The sequence below is a fragment of the Lepidochelys kempii genome, chromosome 4 (assembly GCF_965140265.1).
Source record: "Lepidochelys kempii isolate rLepKem1 chromosome 4, rLepKem1.hap2, whole genome shotgun sequence".
NCBI lineage: Eukaryota > Metazoa > Chordata > Testudines > Cheloniidae > Lepidochelys > Lepidochelys kempii.
In genome coordinates, this window is record NC_133259.1 from 60603828 (window position 1) to 60623334 (window position 19507).

The 19507-nt window shown below is 40.4% G+C and overlaps 1 protein-coding gene across 2 annotated transcripts in view; it reads left to right on the top strand.

The window, feature by feature from the left end:
• The window catches only part of GUCY1B1 (guanylate cyclase 1 soluble subunit beta 1), a 63203-nt gene that overhangs the window by 16967 nt on the left and 26729 nt on the right, over positions 1 to 19507 (top strand). Inside the window, exons 3-5 of one of the 2 annotated variants that reach the window (XM_073341438.1) lie at positions 7917 to 8017; positions 9062 to 9180; positions 16615 to 16812. In XM_073341438.1, the coding sequence (XP_073197539.1) occupies positions 7917 to 8017; positions 9062 to 9180; positions 16615 to 16812 (418 nt within the window). The remainder of the gene's footprint in view (positions 1 to 7916; positions 8018 to 9061; positions 9181 to 16614; positions 16813 to 19507) is intronic. The other variant, XM_073341439.1, reaches the window with a different exon arrangement.

Sequence of the window (19507 nt, forward strand, 5' to 3'; positions counted from 1 at the left end):
ATAAAGGGAAGGGTAAACACCTTTAAAATCCCTCCTGGCCAGAGGAAAAAACCCTTTCACCTGTAAAGGGTTAAGAAGCTAGGATAACCTCGCTGGCACCTGACCAAAATGACCAATGAGGAGACAAGATACTTTCAAAAGCTGGAGGGAGGGAGGAACAAAGAGTCTGTCTGTGTGATGCTTTTGCTGGGGACAGAACAGGAATGGAGTCTTAGAATTTAGTAAGTAATCTAGCTAGATATGCGTTAGATTATGATTTCTTTAAATGGCTGAGAAATTAAGCTGTGCTGAATAGAATGGATATTCCTGTCTGTGTGTCTTTTTGTAACTTAAGGTTTTGCCTAGAGGGATTCTCTATGTTTTGAATCTAATTACCCTGTAAGGTATTTACCATCCTGATTTTACAGAGGTGATTCTTTTTTACTGTTTCTTCTATTAAAATTCTTCTTTTAAGAACTGAATGCTTTTTTCATTGTTCTTTGGGTTTGGGTCTGTGGTCACCTATGTAAATTGGTGAGGATTTTTACCAAACCTTCTCCAGGAAGTGGGGTGCAAGGGTTGGGAGGATTTTGGGGGGAAAGACGTTTCCAAACAATGCTTTCCTAATAAATAAACCCAGATAAACGTTTAGTGGTGGCAGTGGAAGTCCAAGGGCAAAAGGGAAAATAGTTTGTACCTTGGGGAAGTTTTAACCTACACTGGTAAAAGTAAGCTTAGGAGGTTTTCATGCAGGTCCCCACATCTGTACCCTGGAGTTCAGAGTGGGGAAGGAACCTTGACACATGTGCTTTTGACTCTCTTGCGATTCTCGAACATGTTTAACATGCTCTGATAAAAGTGGGTCATATTTGCTGAGGAGCTCAACTATACCTAGAAAGTTTCCATTTGCACTATCACCAATGTGTTGACTGGAACCAAAGAAAGCCAATTCCCGTTCAGAAAGAAAAAGGATCACATTCAGGATGCGCTCAAGAAGTATTTTCCAGTTATTAGTTTCTGTAGAGAGCTCAGTCAAGAGTAAATTCTCAACTGAATTTTCAGCTGATGCTGCCCTACTGACTGATTTCCATGCAACATAGTTTTCTTTGTGTGATGAACTCTTATGTGAGGGTATTCGGTCTTTCAACTTCCTCAAACCTCTGTTGATGCTCCATCCTGACTGAGCAGGGAGAATTGATGCATTTGCAGCACTTTTGTTCAAAATGAAGCAGGGTGCACAGTACAGAGTTTGTTTTTCCGTACTCCAGAATAACCAGTCTCTTGTGCATATCTCACCATTTGGAACAGTTTTTGTCAGCAGACGAGTAGGGAAAGCGTGATTATCAACATCTCGTGGAATGTAACTTGGAATTTCAAAACAACTAATTTGAAGAAAAGATTGCATTTGGACAGCATTGCTCTTGTCAATAATTCCAGTGTCAATCACAGTCAAACCTGTAGTACTCCTGGATTGCTCTTTCTGCGTAAAATCTACATCTTCCTCTTGCTATTGATTTCTTGTTTCTTGATTGTACACAGGATCTTCTGCTGCATCTGTTATTGTTGGCACATCTCCTTCTTGACTACTGTCCTCGTGTTCAGATACTGGCATTAAAATATCATCTGTTGCAGCTGCGGAGTTTTCATTATCTGTAGCATTGTTTGTTGGGTAAGGTGTGTTTTCCAGTGGTTTAAGAAATGGAGTTATTGGTTTGGAACTCTTAGCTGCTGCTTCACTCAGTTGTTTTTGCTGTCTCTTGCTTTCACCACTTTCAAATCCCCTCTTCGTAGTGATCTATCTGGTCAATATGTAGCCTATCCACACTTGAAATATTCTGCTGTAAATATGTAGCTTATCTACACTTGAAATCTTCTACTCTAAACGTGTACACGAATGCAGTATGGTACACAAATGCTGAAAAGACTTAAAACGAAGGAATACTAATTAAGAACACAAAATGAAACAGTCAGATAAGTTATTATCCTTATCACTGAATCAAAACTCAAGCACTCAAGGTATAATATAACAGGCTGAGCTGAAGACAAAGGGATGACATTTATATAGTAAATACAGACACGGATACAGACAGAGGGATAATGTCCAAAAATTTCAAATGTGTGTCCTCATGAAACTCTCTGTACAAGATTGTCCTCACAAATTTTCACCTTGAATCTGGGCCTATAGACTACGAAAGCCTATGATGATGGCCAAACTACTAAGCTAGGGCTCAACCAACCAACCAGTCACCTCTTTTAGCTACCATATGAAGATAATAATGAGGAATTCTGACACATAAATAATTCCTTAGTCAAATAGATGTAAAACTATAAAGACACTAAAATGTAACTATTCTCTACCTTTCAACACGCACTTGATCCAGTATCAGCCACTAATAGTGGTTTGTTTATATAATCAGCTGATCTGAGAGGACAAGTTCATCACGGTCTAATCTTGTGCCATCAGAACCGATATATTTTTAATAATATTTATGAACATTTTTAACTCTTTGATGTGACAAAATCTATATCCGTTAACAAAAAAATTGTCTTTTACCAAATCACATCTCTTCTTTGCTTAAATGTGCAGCTCTAAGCTGATAGAGTGTGTCACATTTTGGTCTGGTAGGGATGTGCATAAAAACAAGTTGCAAAACTTATCAAATGCCAAAAAATTAACAAGTGTCTAAATTTGAGGCCCCCTTTGAGCTTGAGGCCCAGGCCAAATGGCCCTCCTAGCTCCCTCCTGATTGGCCCTGGCTGTAGGTTTGAGTTCTATTTTGAAAGACCGTGCAGGATTGAATAACTCTGAGCCCAGAAAGCTCTTCTAGCCCATATTGAATAGTGGTGGTGCCATCGCCTTTTCTAATTTCTCTTCACCCCTTTGCAACACCTATCCACAGGGAGAAGTCCCTGTGCTCAGAAGTACGCAGGAATGTGACAGTGTCTGGACCTATATATTCCTCCCTTCATGGTCCAGTAAGGGCACCCACTCTGGGCTCCTGTCTCCTCAGCCATCAACTCGCTTGGGTGGAGACCCGTGTCGCTCTTCTTCCTGAATGGGGCTTTTCCAGGCTGCACAGTTCTCTACCGACACTGTTAGTATCCTGGCAAGTCAGACTGCCTAAGCAGGCTAGCGTCTGCATTTTGTATTCTAGGAAACCCACCTCACTTTGGTTGTCCCAGAAGTTCCTTCTTGTCTGGCACATCGTTTGAAATAGTCCTTTGAAGCTCATATTATTTCCCAGGGTTTACACTGTCCACATTATCTCCCTAGAGAAGTTACAGACAATCCCATAATAATACATAAACTTTGTATTTATAATACAGTGGACTCCAAAGCTATTTAATTTAATTCAGTGAGATCTCCCAAAGGTTGCAGGAAATTGCCATATCTGTCACAGGCTCCTTCTACCTCTCCATTTGCTTGAATACACCAGCAACTGTCTGTCTGTAAATGTCTGAGTCCAATTTTCGAAGCCAGGAATTTCAAATATGTAGGAACTACCAGGGCAGCCATTTAACATCCCAGAGTGCCTCATTTAGCCTAGTTACTAGAGACTTTTGTGGGGAAAGCTTTGGGAATATATTTATGAAGCAAGGAAATATACAATATCCTAAAATATGTGGAGTGTGGTGGTATCAATCCTTATCAGACACAGATACGAAAATTGTTTATAGATGGCTTTTACCACTTTTCCACAGCACAATGTTCTCCCAGATAACAGTGACATTTGCAATGCATGGAAGAATTCAGTTTTTACCAGCTTGTGTGAGAGTGTAATATTTTTAAGGATGTCTGTTTCGTTTTCAGATGCATGTGTGTTCTACTTTATGCTTTGACACACAAAGGACTAGAGGGCCTGAGGGAAAGCTTCAGAGTGTGTTGGAGATTTCATTTTCTGCTTCTCAGCTCAGATCAGGAGTCATTGAGACTTGCTATCCTGTGGACTGGCTGATCTGGCCTCACCTAGGGAATGAATGAGGGAACTGGGCAGCTGGCACTATTTTGCAGTGCAAGAGGAAGGTGTTAAATGGACACTGCCAATTTAAACGTGATACTTCTGTCTGCTTTTTAAAAAAGCCTCCTATTTGTTCAAATAACCCCTAAGGCTAGTACAACTGACAGATGACAGAGAGAATATATTTTTCTTTTTATCACTTTGTTTTGTTTTTTGCATTTGGCAGTCAGTATTCCCTGTTTATGTATGGCTCTTTGTTAGCCCTTATGGGAAAGTCCTGTAGGGCTCAGTAGAAAATGATAACCTTTCAGCAGTTTAACTGAACCATCCTATGGTATCCCTTCCCTATAGAATTTCATATAGGATGGTTTTAACCTCAGGTCTTCCACTGACTTATTGCATTGCTCTGAGCAAACCACTCAACCTGTTGTTTGTGTCATCCACAAAATGGGCATAATAATGTCTATTTATCGCCCATAACAGTTGTGACAAATCAAACATTAATTAAAGTTTGTACATATCCTTGGAAATGTAAAAGCACTGTATACTGTAGCTGTTGCCCTGGGATAGGAAAATAAGGTCAAAGAAGAGCAGAGAGAAGTGAGGATGAAAAAGAGGAAGATGGCTCAAAGACTTCCAGTGAATACTAACTTCAGATTGCCAGAGATTCTTGATGACTAAACAGAGTGTAAATTCAGAGTAACTTCTTTGAAGTCAATAGAAATACACAATTTGAGATTAGAATCAGGCTCCACACACTTAAGCACAATATATGTCGTCTAAGATTTTGTCCCCAAGGTTTTCACAGGAGTTGCAGCTGCTTGTTCCTTAATAGATGAATATTTTAAAAATATTATAGTGTGGTTTCTGAACAAGAATACATACTTCTCAGAGTTTTTTCCCCTTTAATAGAAATATTTCCATTCTCTTATGGCTGTCTAATGCAACTGTAATTTGTGATTGCTTGTTTAATTCCTGTCTCTCATGTAAAGAATTAGCATTTTACATAATTTCATTTTTAAATAGATGAATGCCATTTCAAGGAACTTAGATTCTAAGATGCAATCAAACATATTTTGTTTTGATCAGAGGACCATCACTTTATAATGTTTGTTAGAGAGATGCATTATTCTATTGCTTGGAAGGGAATTGGAGGATTTTATACAGTAGATCTATACCATGCTTCATACTTTTTTTCACCTAATGACCAATGGAAACTAAGAGCACATAAAATAATTGGCTGATAAACAGTAAACTTGTCACAGCCTTACCTATGGTGGTGCTATTACCCCGCTATAACAAAAACCTTTCATTCTTACTAGGAATACTAGTAATTCATTCTTACTAGTGGCTTCTTTTTGTTTGTGATGGCTCCAAACCTGAGATGATAAATGTCTCTCTCCTTACCTTAATCCACGGGACTCACATGACCTGTGCCTAGGATCTATCTCAGCATTTACTTCCTTATGCTTTCTTCTAATTCTGTGGTTTTTCCTGAACAATTCTTTCCCTGGATTTTTTTTTTCCATCACTTGAAAAAGTGTAATTCACCAGTTCTCCTCTACACTTGCCTGCCCCTTTTGCTTTCCTTTGTTTTTCTGAAGTGCTATATAACACTTAGATGTGCATAGATAGAAGGATATTTTTTCTTTTTAATAAAGTATGTGTGACCCTCCACACTTTAAGATATTATTTTGATGCCTTGTGAGATCATATTAGTTTCCTGAATTGAAATATAATCTAGTGTACAAATTAAAGCACACAAAGACTTATAAATACCCCTTCTTTTATCACCATTCCTACAAGCGACACTGTGTCTCTCTCAATAATCACCACAGGCAAGCCCACACAAGAATTAATCACTGTAAAAATAACTGTATTCAAAAAAGAAGGAGGGAGGGCATGCAAAACATGAGAAATACAAACCAAAGCCATCTGATGAAACACACTAGAACTTCAATAGCTGAGGACGGTACATGCCCAATTACATGTCTACTGCATAAGAAAGCAGTGCCCAGTAATGATGAGCTAATATGGGGCCAAATTATGTCAGGCCCTTTTCACAGGTTCATAGGGGGGAATGTGCAAGAAGTCCTTTCCATCGCTCCACACCCCATGTCAGAGCCAGAGACTGTAATTGTTCCTGCACTTAGGGAGCACAAGGACTGCTCCTTCTTTGTTCTTATGAAGGTGCTTGTTGCCCAAAGGTGGTGGGACCATGACCATTTCACCCCTCTGCACCAACGTGAGGATAGTGCAGCCAGGCATACTGCTCAGGCATACTGGGGAGCCCAGAACACTGAGAAGCATGGGAGTCCATCATAGCTCTACTGCCCTGAAGACAGGGTTTTGCCTTAAAGGCACAATTGACCCCACAGGGAGAACAACATTTATTGCAGTGAAAAATCCTATTATCTTTCAGCCCAGAGAAAAGAAGCAGTCAGGTTAGACAGCTGACTGCTTATCAGGCAAGCTGCTGATTCAGTGCTCAAACGGAAAGAAATGATTGATGTTATATTTGTGGAGATAAAGTGAGGGTCTATTGTTTTCTCTCCTACTTTCCTTTTCATTTTATTTTCACCTTTTTTAACCTGGCAGCAGTGTGAAATGTGCATCTGGTCTGTGCATCAGCAATAGCCCTGCTTGAAAGGTTGGCAATTGCCTAGGGCCTTGTCTTCACTAGGAAAAAAAAAGGTGTGTTTTTACAAAGCTTTAGGTAACACACTTGGTAAAACCCCAGTGAGGACAAGGCAGTTTGTAGTTCTTACACCTGTTAACAGGTTGAAGTAAACCTTAGATTCCCTCCAGTGTTTAGTTTGACCTGCACATATAAAAAGAATAAACTGCCATGTCTTCAATAGATTTGACCATGTGTTAGCTCACATATGGCAAGCACACGTCTTTTTTTCTTGTCGTGGATACACTGTTAGAGAGGGCAGGGCTTAATGGGGGCTGAGATTTTTGTATAATAGCAGGATGTCTTGATTTATTTATTAGTTAAGAGTGTGTTGCTGGAGATTGTGTGTCTTATTTATTGAAGGTTGTTAGGGATATGCAGACATGCTGGCTTTAATTGCTGGTTTGCTTTGTTTTGGTTGCCTAAAGTTTTCAGATAAATATTTTTTCCCTTATAAATAGCAATAAATAAATACAGCAAATGTTACCTCAGTTTTTGTGGTACTTTCCCAGGAGCACTCTCAGAAGGAAACAGCGGCACAGATTTGTTTTTGTTATTTCTTTATTATTTGTATTGTGGTAATGCCTAGAAGCCAGTTGTGCTAGGCACTATGCAAACATAGAGCTGGTCCATGCCCTGAAGAGATGTGATGCAAAAGCCCTAGACATCTTCTTTTTTTTTAATCAATACAATCTGGTGAGTGCTCAGCACTTTTGAAAATCAGGTTACCTCATTAAGTATCTAAATATGGATTTTAAATGCTTATCTTTGAAAATTTAGACCGATGTCCATTTAAAAAAATAATCTCCTCTACCTCCTGTAAATAAACTGTAATCATGACTGGGAACTATGAAATAATGTGTCTATTAAAAAAAATCTTCAGAGCAACATATATCTATATCTAAGTATATTCTCTTTATTTTATTTCTTGCAGTTTTCCAGTCTATTGGAAATTAAGAATAACGCATTCTAAAATGTTAGACTCTGCCTTTATTATCTGAATAACTCCTTTTGTGGGATTGTTTATTGTTAAAGGAGATTTTTTTCTCCCAGTGATTTATGGGTTTTCAGGATAAGACTGGGAGTAGAAGTTTTGTACTAAGCCTTAATTACAGTGAAATATGGAACAGATCTCTTCTTGGTGTAATTTAAATGTTGAACATTAACTAACTTCTCAAAGGTGGAGCCAACAAATTTATTTCATTTAAAAGACATATTCCAGATTATAAGTAATTGATTTATATATTCAGTACGAAAGTCTTAATTCTTGATTACTGTATTTTTGTTCTGTTTTCCTTTAGGAAAGAGGCACAATTGGATGAAGAAGGACAATTTCTAGTCAGAATAATTTATGATGATTCCAAAACATATGATCTGGTTGCAGCAGCAAGCAAAGTCCTTAGTGAGTAATATGGCTATCTTTTAGAAATTATACTTGCTTTTAATGGGTCAGGCCTCATGTAGTAAGGTCACTACTTTCTCTGTAACTTTAGTGCATTAGTTTGCAAGTAAATTGTATATGTAAGATTAATAAAGACACAAATATGTGCAACAGGGGGATTTAACACAGAGGAAGTGAAAGTGTTGTTATGATTAGAAAAAAAGGCTGGCTCAGAAAAAAGGGTTATTGCTCTTCCATGTTTATTTAAAATCATTTAATGCTTGTGATATATGTCAGATTGCTAGCTCATGAAAGTGAAAACCTTCTTTTCTGCACAAGACATATATAATATTACATGCAATGGCAGTGCACTACAGTATGCCACCACGTCCCCCCTCCAATGTACAGTACCTCAACCACCTGACGACCTCTAGATAGTATAGTTCAGTCTCCATGCCCATTTAATCATTGGCTTCTCTGCTGAGATTACTAACAAGGGTGACCAATGTGGCAATGTTTTTGTGAAGGACACATCTCATTCCACATCGGTCATCAGTCTGGATAGCATTAACTTTCAGCTACTGCTGCTCTGAGCTGAAATCAGAAAGGTAGCATTATCCCTACTATCTTATCTGCACTCTTTCTCTGCAGTGAGAGTGAATCAGCAACCAGCCACTGAACCCATAAGACCCTGGCTTCTGGGGAAGAATGCACTGTTTTTGCATAGATAGATCTGGCTCGCATTGATCTTTGGGGTTCTGTGGGGTTAGAGGTGAAACCACTGCTTATTATTGAGTAGAGGAATAGTTGGTGGGAAGGAGGAAAAGGGGAGGAGAATCTATCCCCCTGATGGAAAAATGACCTAGATTTTTTTTTTCTGTGGTGGGGTTGATCTGGCTTACTGCTTTTGGAGCATGTTTTCTTGACTGAAAATAGAAAATACAATATGCAAAACAACTCATTTTACATTATAATTATAGTATCATAAAATGGAGTCTAAAATTGCTAGCAAAGTACAAACAATGCAGTGCCTTAAATGAATCAAGTTTTCTGTATTTTAAATAGATCTTAATGCTGGGGAAATCCTTCAAATGTTTGGGAAGATGTTTTTTGTGTTCTGTCAAGAATCTGGTTATGACACAATCCTACGTGTCTTGGGCTCAAATGTCAGAGAATTTTTGCAGGTAAGAATTTTGTGCCAAGCAACTTAGGTAGCACTGGACAGGCAAAATAGGGTCTTGTGGGTAGGGCACTGGACTGGGAGTCAGGAAGCTCGGGTTCTGTTCGGATCTCTATCACTGGCCTGGTGGGTGACCTTAGTAAACTGCTTCCTTTCTCTTTCCCTGATGTAGAGTTTCATTCCTCAGGACAATTTTAGCAGTACACTCCCTATTGCATATGCCTTTTGATGCAGTCTTTAATTACATGGTCACATTTTATATTTTGCACTGGACCCCTTGGCTCTGCAGTACACAGAATGGAGACAGCAGGGGGCAGAACTAAGGTTGCACAGGCAACAATAAATCTGGCATTTCCTAATTTTCAACGGCTTGACTTTGCAACCTAAGTAACAGTCTTTTAACACAGTTTTCCTTTATGTGATGTGATACACTGTTCTTTTCCCCATAGATATGTAATGACATGTTGGACCAAATTTACTTCTGTTGTCAATGGGTGCAGCTTACCAACTGACACTAGCAGAAAATTTGGTCTATTTAGCTCTTTCTCCTCCAGAGGCCTGTCTGACTAAATACTGTAGATACTGATTATTTCTATATGTGCAATATTCGGCTCCTTTGAGAAGTACAAGCCATTACTTCTGTCTCATAGCTCATCTGCAAATCAAGGGAGTCAGTCCTTGTCCACGTGTTGAGGAATGGGGTAGAGCAAAGGTGATTTTGTACTACTTTTATGCTGCCCCAATCTTTAAGGACAGTGTGAATTTATGTTACTGTTTCTGTTGAAAAATGAAAATCCATTTTGCATCATTAGTATGGAGGAAATCTAGTCAGTCCTATAGGAGCTGATCTAAGTGTGGGATAAAATAGTGATTTTTTTGGTTCCAAGGAAATTGTTCACATGTGAAAACAGTTTGGATTTAGAATTTCAAATTCAGAATGTACAGAGCTCTCAGTGAGGAACATATGCTCTAATAAGTTTAAAGCACATGGACTGATTCAGACATTGGGAAGATTTTCAAATGCATCAATGATTATTACAGTTGACTTTCAATGGCAGTTGGGCACCTAACTGCCATCTGTGCCTTTGGAAATCTCATCCATAATAAAGAAAAGAGAGTAATGCATAGTTTGTTTAAGGGCTCTCTGAATACAGTTATTCAGTTGCTTGTGCATACATCTGGATACCTTCACTGAGACCTAGATCAGGCCAGGACCTCCCCAGACCCTGGCATACCAACCATTACTTGCAATACCTCTTTAACCTGACCACCTGGGAGCCTGACTGGATCTCTGTACATTCCCAGCATAGGGCTCCACATACAATTTACACCAAGGAGAGATGCTGTCAAAACTTTTTTTCAAACAGTTCATTATTCTGACTTGCAGAACAACTTCCATCCATAATTTTGTACTCCAGTAGAGTACACAAGCTGCACCCAGCACAAGCCTATAGGAATATGCAGCCTTCAGCTGCATCATATACTGCCAGTCTGCATTCCCTGGGTGAGCAAGATTTGACAGGGTAGAAACAGACCAAATTAAAATCCGTAGCTGACTTGTTCCTTTCTCACCTTGGGAACAAACTAATGGACAAGCTCTCCTTCCCCTTTTCATTCTTCACCAGATGAGAAAATTGAAGGTAAGATTGTAATGCAGGAAAACCTCTGTAGTAATATTACATCTGTATTCTTGTAACTTTAACATTTGAGACTGCCATTTGTTGGAATTCCAGTTTGAATAGATGACATTGGCCATTTGCACTTTTGTAAATATAAACAGGAAGAATATATTAAGTATTTGCACTGACAGCGTGAGGTTGGTTTTTGTAGCTGCAATTATGAAGCTCAGTTCCGTTTAACCATGATTTATTGTTACTGCTCTTAGAAGTCATGCTGGTAGATGATGCTGATTATTATTTACCAAAACAAAAGTGCTCATAAGCCACAATACAGATGGGGGGGTCCATTGTGCCGAGCTCTGGATAAACACATAATAAAAGATAGTCCCAATACTTAGATCTAAATTACAATCTATACTGAGCCCACAATATAACAAACAATTAAAAGTTTTTGTTTTGTAAACCCTGTGAAAATAATCTTGACTATATATTTCATGTTCCTTGGAATCAGTCTTAAAGGAGCTTGTTTATAGGAAAGCCACAGGTAATCTAGACATATAAGGAGAGGCGCATTAAAAGAAACTACAAAAGGATTAAAGATATCTTTACTTAGAGATAAAGTATTTTTCCCTTACTGTACAACATGGTCCTGAAAAAATTGCTAGTCATATTAAATTAAAAGAGAATATGTCACAGAGAGGCAGCATGAAGAGAGATGCAACCTAAGAACTCCCAAATGTGCTTTTATGTTAAAAACTACTTAAAAAAATCAATCAGACTCATAAGTAGAGGTTGATACCAGATCCTTCAGGGAATCGTTTAGTTGTCTATTGAATTAATTGTAAAAGCAGTGCAGTACAGTAAACCTATATTTTATTTCTCTTCACTAAAAGTATCCACATACATAATATAGCACAAAAATACTTGAGCAGCATTACTGTGAGTTTGGAAGCCAATCACACTCAAATAGTTTCTATTAGTTTCCAATCTGGTTTATGATTATTGGTCCAGATTCTCTCCTGCACTGAGATCAATTTGTCAGAGAAGAAAGGCATCATCAGAGATCTGATTTCAGTTCTCTGATCTGAAAGCTGTAGCCCTTCCCCCCCCCCCAGCCCCGACATAAATTGCAGCAGCCTCGTAGCCAAAAACTGGCCTATTACTGTAAGTGTTTTGGTAGCTTTTAGAGACCCCAGTAGGGATCAAGGCCCTTGTCAAGGTTCCTTCCCCACTCTGAACTCTAGGGTACAGATGTGGGGACCTGCATGAAAACCTCCTAAGCTTACTTTTACCAGCTTAGGTTAAAACTTCCCCAAGGTACAAACTATTTTCCCTTTTGCCCTTGGACTTCCACTGCCACCACTAAACGTTTATCTGGGTTTATTTATTAGGAAAGCGTTGTTTGGAAACGTCTTTCCCCCAAAAATCCTCCCAACCCTTGCACCCCACTTCCTGGAGAAGGTTTGGTAAAAATCCTCACCAATTTACATAGGTGACCACAGACCCAAACCCAAAGAACAATGAAAAAAGCATTCAGTTCTTAAAAGAACTTTAATAGAAGAAACAGTAAAAAAGAATCACCTCTGTAAAATCAGGATGGTAAATACCTTACAGGGTAATTAGATTCAAAACATAGAGAATCCCTCTAGGCAAAACCTTAAATTACAAAAAGACACACAGACAGGAATATCCATTCTATTCAGCACAGCTTAATTTCTCAGCCATTTAAAGAAATCATAATCTAACGCATATCTAGCTAGATTACTTACTAAATTCTAAGACTCCATTCCTGTTCTGTCCCCAGCAAAAGCATCACACAGACAGACTCTTTGTTTCTCCCTCCCTCCAGCTTTTGAAAGTATCTTGTCTCCTCATTGGTCATTTTGGTCAGGTGTCAGCGAGGTTATCCTAGCTTCTTAACCCTTTACAGGTGAAAGGGTTTTTTCCTCTGGCCAGGAGGGATTTTAAAGGTGTTTACCCTTCCCTTTATATTTATGACAGCCCTATTGTGCCAAGCACCGTACACACACACACATACACACAGATGTCCCATCTCCCATAGAATTTACAATCTTAACATATGCTGAGAGACACCACATACATACAGCAAACAAGGCTATGGTGCTGGAGGAGAGGATGACAAGATAATAGTGAAAGTATTGTTTAGCATAATAAGCAATAGTCACAGAATACCCACTGCCTAGCCCATAGGAATTGATCTCCATGCAAACAGTATATTGATATGTGCAAGGCTGACCAAATGTAACATAACTTTACAAAATATATGTGAAATATTCACAAGAAGAACTGCAAAATTTAAATTAAAAATGCAAGACTATCTGCTAAAGATCTCTACGGGCCAGATTCTGATGCTCTTACTCATGTTGTGTAAGAGCATCAGGAAAAGGAATTACATTGATTTCAACAGGACTAGTGGCTGAGTGAATTGTGAGTAAGGGTGTTGGAATTTGGTGCTAATATTTTATAGAAAAGCAGTATTTGGCTTACATCTTATTCCCTTTTCCATAATATTGGACTCAAACTCCCTTTGAGACTGTTCAAATGTGGATGACTCTGTGTATAGGAAGATGACTCTTCTTTTCTGAGTCTCTTCTTAAAAGACATCTTCCAAAAGGTCTACATATCTAAGCTGCTCCTGGGGAGCACATACTGGAACAGCAGCTCAGCACCCTTTCAGGCAGTCCACAGTGTACTTCCCCTCTGTGCACCCGGCTAGCTCTCTAGCTCTGCTCTCACCCACACTCTTTCAAGCCACTACAGACCTAGTCTCCACCTCCCAAGAGGAATGTTCTTGGTCTCTGCAAAGATCTGAAAGGGGTTGGCTTCATGTATCTTCTTCTCCCTTGTATTTGTGTAAGCAGGGGAACAGTCCCGCTATTGTGGGGAACTTGCCTGGCTTCTGCACTACCCCGGTGAAGTGGGCTAGCGAAAGGATCTGAGTCCTCGCTCCCACTTCCTTTACCCAGTGGCCTCCCTGCCCTTGAGGGCTCCCCTTCCACTCTCCTGTCTGGCAAAGTCCTCATAACCCCAACAAGGCTGGGCCCAGGATTCCTGGGTGGCTCGACCCCCAACCCTGCTGTGGTCACCTAGGACAGGGGCTAGGGTGACCATTACATACAAGTTAAAGCAAATGCAAGTTATTTAATCAACAATTAATTTTAAAAAGAATAAGGGAAAATGGGAAAGGTTAAAGGAAACACATCAACCTGCTCTGTGGCAGGGAACATCACAAACAGTGTCTCTGGAATGTCCGGGCAGTTCAGTCTGTTCCTTGTAAGTCCCAGGCCTTCTTCTCAGGCCCTGGCTGTGCTGCAGGGATGCTGTGGGTTGGACACTTGCTCTGGTGGTGGCCACACGCTCTCAGGCTCTAAGTGGTAGGACCCTTCTTCCCAGTGTCGCCCCCACCGTCGGGGTTACGATCCAAGCCTGGCCTGCAGAGCCTCTTGGCTGAGGCGTCTCCCTGTGCTGGGCCCGCTAGCCAGGGTACCCCTCGCTCTCCCCAGCTGCTCACCGCACCCAACTCCGGACTGCTCCAGTCCCAGCTCCACCACTCTATCTCAGCACTGCTGCTGCTGCTCTGCCTCCAGCTCCCTGGGCTGCTTCTTTGGCCCCTCTGCCTCTGGTTGCTACAGCTCTGCTCCCAGGACAGGTCTGCTCTGCAGGCTGCTTCTGTGACTCTGCTCCCAGCACTGACCAGCTTCGTGGACTGCTTTTCTGGCCCCTCTGGCTCTGGTTGCTGCAGCTTTCTTCCCAGAGCAAGTCTGCTCTCTCTGGGCTGTGCCTCTGGCTTTGGGGCTGCAGCTTTGCTCCCAGGACAGGGTCTGCTCTCTCTGGGCTGCTTTTCTGGTCCCTCTGGATCTGCATAGCTCTGCTCCCCAGCTCAGCTCACACCCCTGCTTTCTCCTTAGCTCAGCCCCACTCTGTCTGACCCAGGCAATTCCAGCTCACACAGAGGATGGGATCTCCCTGGCCTCCTGACTCCCTGATTAGCCTGCCTGCCCTGTCATTCAGGCTGATCTGGAGTATTGGCCTCTCCCCATTGTTCCTGGGGGCTGTCAGTCTCAGGGTCCTGATTTCCCATCCACTCTTCCCTTTAGGTACTGGGAGCTAGCCAACCAAAACACCTCCACTGAATGTTAGTAAGGGGGCAACAGTCCCCTTACATTGGCACTAAAGGCTGGGCTCAGTTGAGCTCACAGATTTTTTACCTCTTAAGTTTTAATTTGATGTAGTGATATATCAATGGAATAAAAATATAAATGTATAACAAACTAAAAAAGTGAAGGAGGATGTTCCAGGATGCATGCATCCCAAGGAATTCATTTATAAGAGACTCATTTCCTTTGGAGGCCTCCCAAGAAAAGTAGCAGCTGTTCACGCCACCTTCACAACTTTGAAGATCTACAGATGTTAAGAAAAGGGAGATGATCCAACCTGCACATTTGAAACATCTTCATTGTACCTCTCCCTGACCTGGCAAAAATCACAAAACAATCCCCAGTGCTAGAAAAGGTTCGGGGGGGAACAATGCTAAGGACCCGGTAAATGAAGAGGGTGCATAATCTTGACAAATGTATTGGTAGATGATTACGTGGGTTGTGACGCTATTCAGCCAGTCTGATTGTCCTTTCTATCTAAGCCATTACACCGTGAATAGTAAAATGGAGTCATGGTAATGACTCCATAGTTAAGGTTGTAGCTAGTATAGTATTCTAAGTCTGATTCTGATCCCACTTTCCCCTCTAACCTCCTCATAAAATCTGATTTCCAATTTCTCAAGCATGTTTCCTATCCAGAGAAGAATTTGCTTTTGCCAGAGTTTGAGATTAATCAGACAAAATGTCTGGGACATATGGAGAGTTTGAAAAGGTGGAATTGTTTTGTTTTTTTTAAAATCTCGCTTTTTAAAAATGCTTTGTTTCAGCTATGACCTGATCTAGAAACTCCATTTTGGGTTCATTCACTTGGTCTCAGTGAGATCATGTGACTGAGCATTTTTAGGAAAGGTGGTAGGTTAATTTTAAAGATGTTAGCTAAAAAATTGGAAACTTTGAAAACTCTTGTCAGGTCCTGGCAGAGCTTATAAACTTTTGTCAATGCTTGAAACAGCATTACTAGCTTACTGATTCATTTAAAACAGTAAGAAAGGCTGTGGTTGTTGTTTTTTTACATGCAAGTGCCTAAAGTTAGACTCCTAAATCCATATAGAAACACCTGGCTTACCAGCTGTAGGCTATTTGGATACAGCTGCTCTTTAAAAGATAGACTACAAGCAGTGGAATTCTTGGAGGGAGGGAAGAGATAAAGATGGGTGGGTAAGAGAGGGAAAGGGGTGTTCTAGCTATTCCCACATCCAATTGGAAAATTAACCCTGCGATGAAAATAAAAATGTTTCCATCTATTGTGCAAACATAGTACAGTCAAGGAATTCTCTCTTTCTCTCTCAAATGACTTTTACTGGTGTTATTTTCAGTGCCAGTCATAGGCCAGTCTCATTGTCAGGTGTGAGGGCCCCCAGTAGTGGTGCCCGGAATGGCAAGACAGGAGAGCAACCTGCCTAGAAGCCCTGCAATGGAGGTCTGGAACTGGCTGACACAAACCACAAGTGATTGTGGCCATTGTGGACAGGGTGCGGCCAGACTACCCAGGAAATGTACTGAATCAATAACTTATATATCCAATATGTAGCTTAGGTCTTTAAAACTGCTACTTAAATTACTTGTATTCTCAAATAGACAATTTGCCACATGGATGAACTCTATTCTGATGTGTTTGTGTGTTTTTAATTATCCCTGTAGAACTTGGATGCTCTGCATGACCATCTTGCTACTATTTATCCGGGTATGCGTGCCCCTTCCTTTAGGTGCACTGATGCAGAAAAAGGGAAAGGACTCATTCTGCATTATTATTCAGAGAGAGAAGGACTCCAGGATATTGTCATTGGAATCATCAAAACAGTAGCTCAGCAGATCCATGGTACAGAAATAGACATGAAGGTAATGTTTCCTGGTATGTTCTGATTGAAAGTTGATGTCATTCATAAAATTGAAAGAGCTGTATGATATAATGGAAAACAGTATTTTTTTATCCATTCATACTTTCCACAGAGATTTTGCATACTGAAAAATCTCTCCATTACCCCCCATGTTAACCCAATACTTTCAAGGTCATATACTGCCCTCACCTGCCTTTGCCCTGGCCACACCCCTGTACTAGCCACAGAGAAGGAGAATGGCATAGCAGCCCCTGTACCAACTCATGTCTCCTTACACTGGTAGGGTCTTCCAATGGCTATATCTGACAATTGTAGGGCTGCTTTGCACCACCAGAACACCACAAACTGATCACAGCACAACCCAGGATCTGGGCCAAGAAATGAAGAAGATTAGCATGTCCAGTTTAAACTGCAGAGATAATTTTGCATTGGTAGAATGTAAATCCAGCTTGCCATTTGGCCAGGATACAAGAGGAAACACACCTATTCTTGCACAAAGTGCCATGGAATCTTTAATGGCAATAGGTGTTCAAGACCTTTCTCTCTCTTTCTTTTTTTTAATCTTCCTTGTGTGAAAGATTGCAACTATAACAGCAGGCGCTCCCTTTATTACCACATTGGAACATTGATTCAGTACTGAAACAGGAGTGCCACCTACTGACTCACTAGCAGCATTCACGTTTTCCCTGGAAATATGCTGATCAGCCCAGTGCTAATTTGCATATAGTCCAGATGGCTAATGGCTCAGGACAACATCCAATAATCCAAAGAAAGAGAAAAAGGGTACAAAGATTATGTTCCGTATTATTTTTCCATTTTCATGTATTTTCTTTTTGCCTAGTTCATGTTCTCTGAGCACTTATGCACTTTACCTGCAACATTTTCATATGTATTCTAGATTATGTCACTTCACCAAATTTGGTGTCATACTCTAAGCAGCCTATGAGAAAGGGGGCAAGTTCTTTTACTTCCTGTCTTTGAGTGGACAGGGATAAAATTTTCAGAAGTGCCTAAGTGACTTAGGAACCTGTCTCAGTTTTAGAAATGACTTAGACACTTAGAAGTCTAAGTCCTATTGACTTTGATGATGAGGCTTAAGCCAGGTCTACATGAAAAAGTTAGGTAAACTCAGCCATGTCACTCAGGGATGTGGAAAATCCACACCCCTAAGCGATGTAATTTAACTGGCCTACCCCCTGGTGGAAACAGCGCTAAGAATCCTTCTGTCAACCTAGCTGTCATCTCTCAGAGAGGTGGGTTACAATGACAGGAGAACCCCTCCCATCTCTGTAGTAAGTAAGTAAGTACAAATAAGAAGCCAATGCAAACAACATTGCACAGGTGTAATGTGTTCACTGCAAGATGCATTGCTAAGCAAATAAGCATTTACATTCTTTACCAGCTGAGGTTTCTGGGTGTAGCCCACACTGTTACAGTATGTACAGCATGTTACAGTAATTCAATCTTGAGGTGACAAATGCATAGTCAATATATTGTAATCTACATACAAAAGGAAAATTCAGTATTGTCCAAAATGAGTCACAGACAGCCAACTAAGAAAAACCCCAGTCTTCATTGTCCTGCTTCGATGAAATGGAGGCATAGAGTTGAGCTCCATCTGCATACTCATGGCACCAGAGCCTGACCACTAAAAGTCTCAATTACACCTGGAACAGGAAAAGTGATGGAAGAGAGAGCCCAATACAACCCTCTGACTTCTCAGACTGAAAGGATTGGAACTACTATAAGTAACTCCTGTTCACTGGGTTGTCTACAAAACATGGTAGTCAGTGGTATTTAAGGCAACTAATAGATCTAAAACCATCAACATGGTGTCTGATCATCTTCCATCATCGGAAGATCATGAACCAATGTCTCCAGTCCCAGTAACTGTTACAGTACTGTAGTGCATGTTTCATTACATACCCTTTAGCAACAGCAGGATTTTAGGGACAGAGTCTGCAGTTCATTTCACAACCAGATAGTCACATCAGAGAACTAAGGAGCATTTTCAGAAGTGTCCTTTATAATAAGTACATATACACCTGAGAATGGTTTAAACTGCCTCACCTAAAATTTTGAGTGAGAGCTGCCACTGTAGAATGACCTCCATGCAGGAATACTATCCCGCTCCCAAAAGCGATGCCCCAAATCCTTCAAACAGCACAAAACAACGCAGCCCACAACTCTTATTGTATTCCTTGACTGAGACTACTCCCCAAGGAAGAGCTGCATTGACCACAATGTTAACAAATCTCTGCAGAATAAGATGGGTCTGTTATGTGATTGGGTGGCTGGGGAGGGGAGGTCTTAGATTTTCTTTGCAACCAGAAGGGTTAGAATCTTGAATCTTTTTTTGAATAAGTGACAGTTTAGATTCTCAATCACTATTTGTGGTGAAGGATGGATTCTCCTGCAAATTTCCATAGCTGTGGACCCTCAGAAAACACAGAACTCTGGCCAAAGTAAACCACCAGACAGAATCTTATCACTTAATCAAGCAAAAACATTTATATTGAAGATCACCGAAACTTTGCTATGGATTTAATAGAAACTGTTAATGTGTGTGTGAACTGGATGAGCAATATCCTTCTGATATAAGCAGAACTCTCCACATGGAAAATCTCATAGAAAAACAAACTCAATACTATGTATTATCTTTTATTCTTTAAACCAACAGATTTGTTTAAGCATTT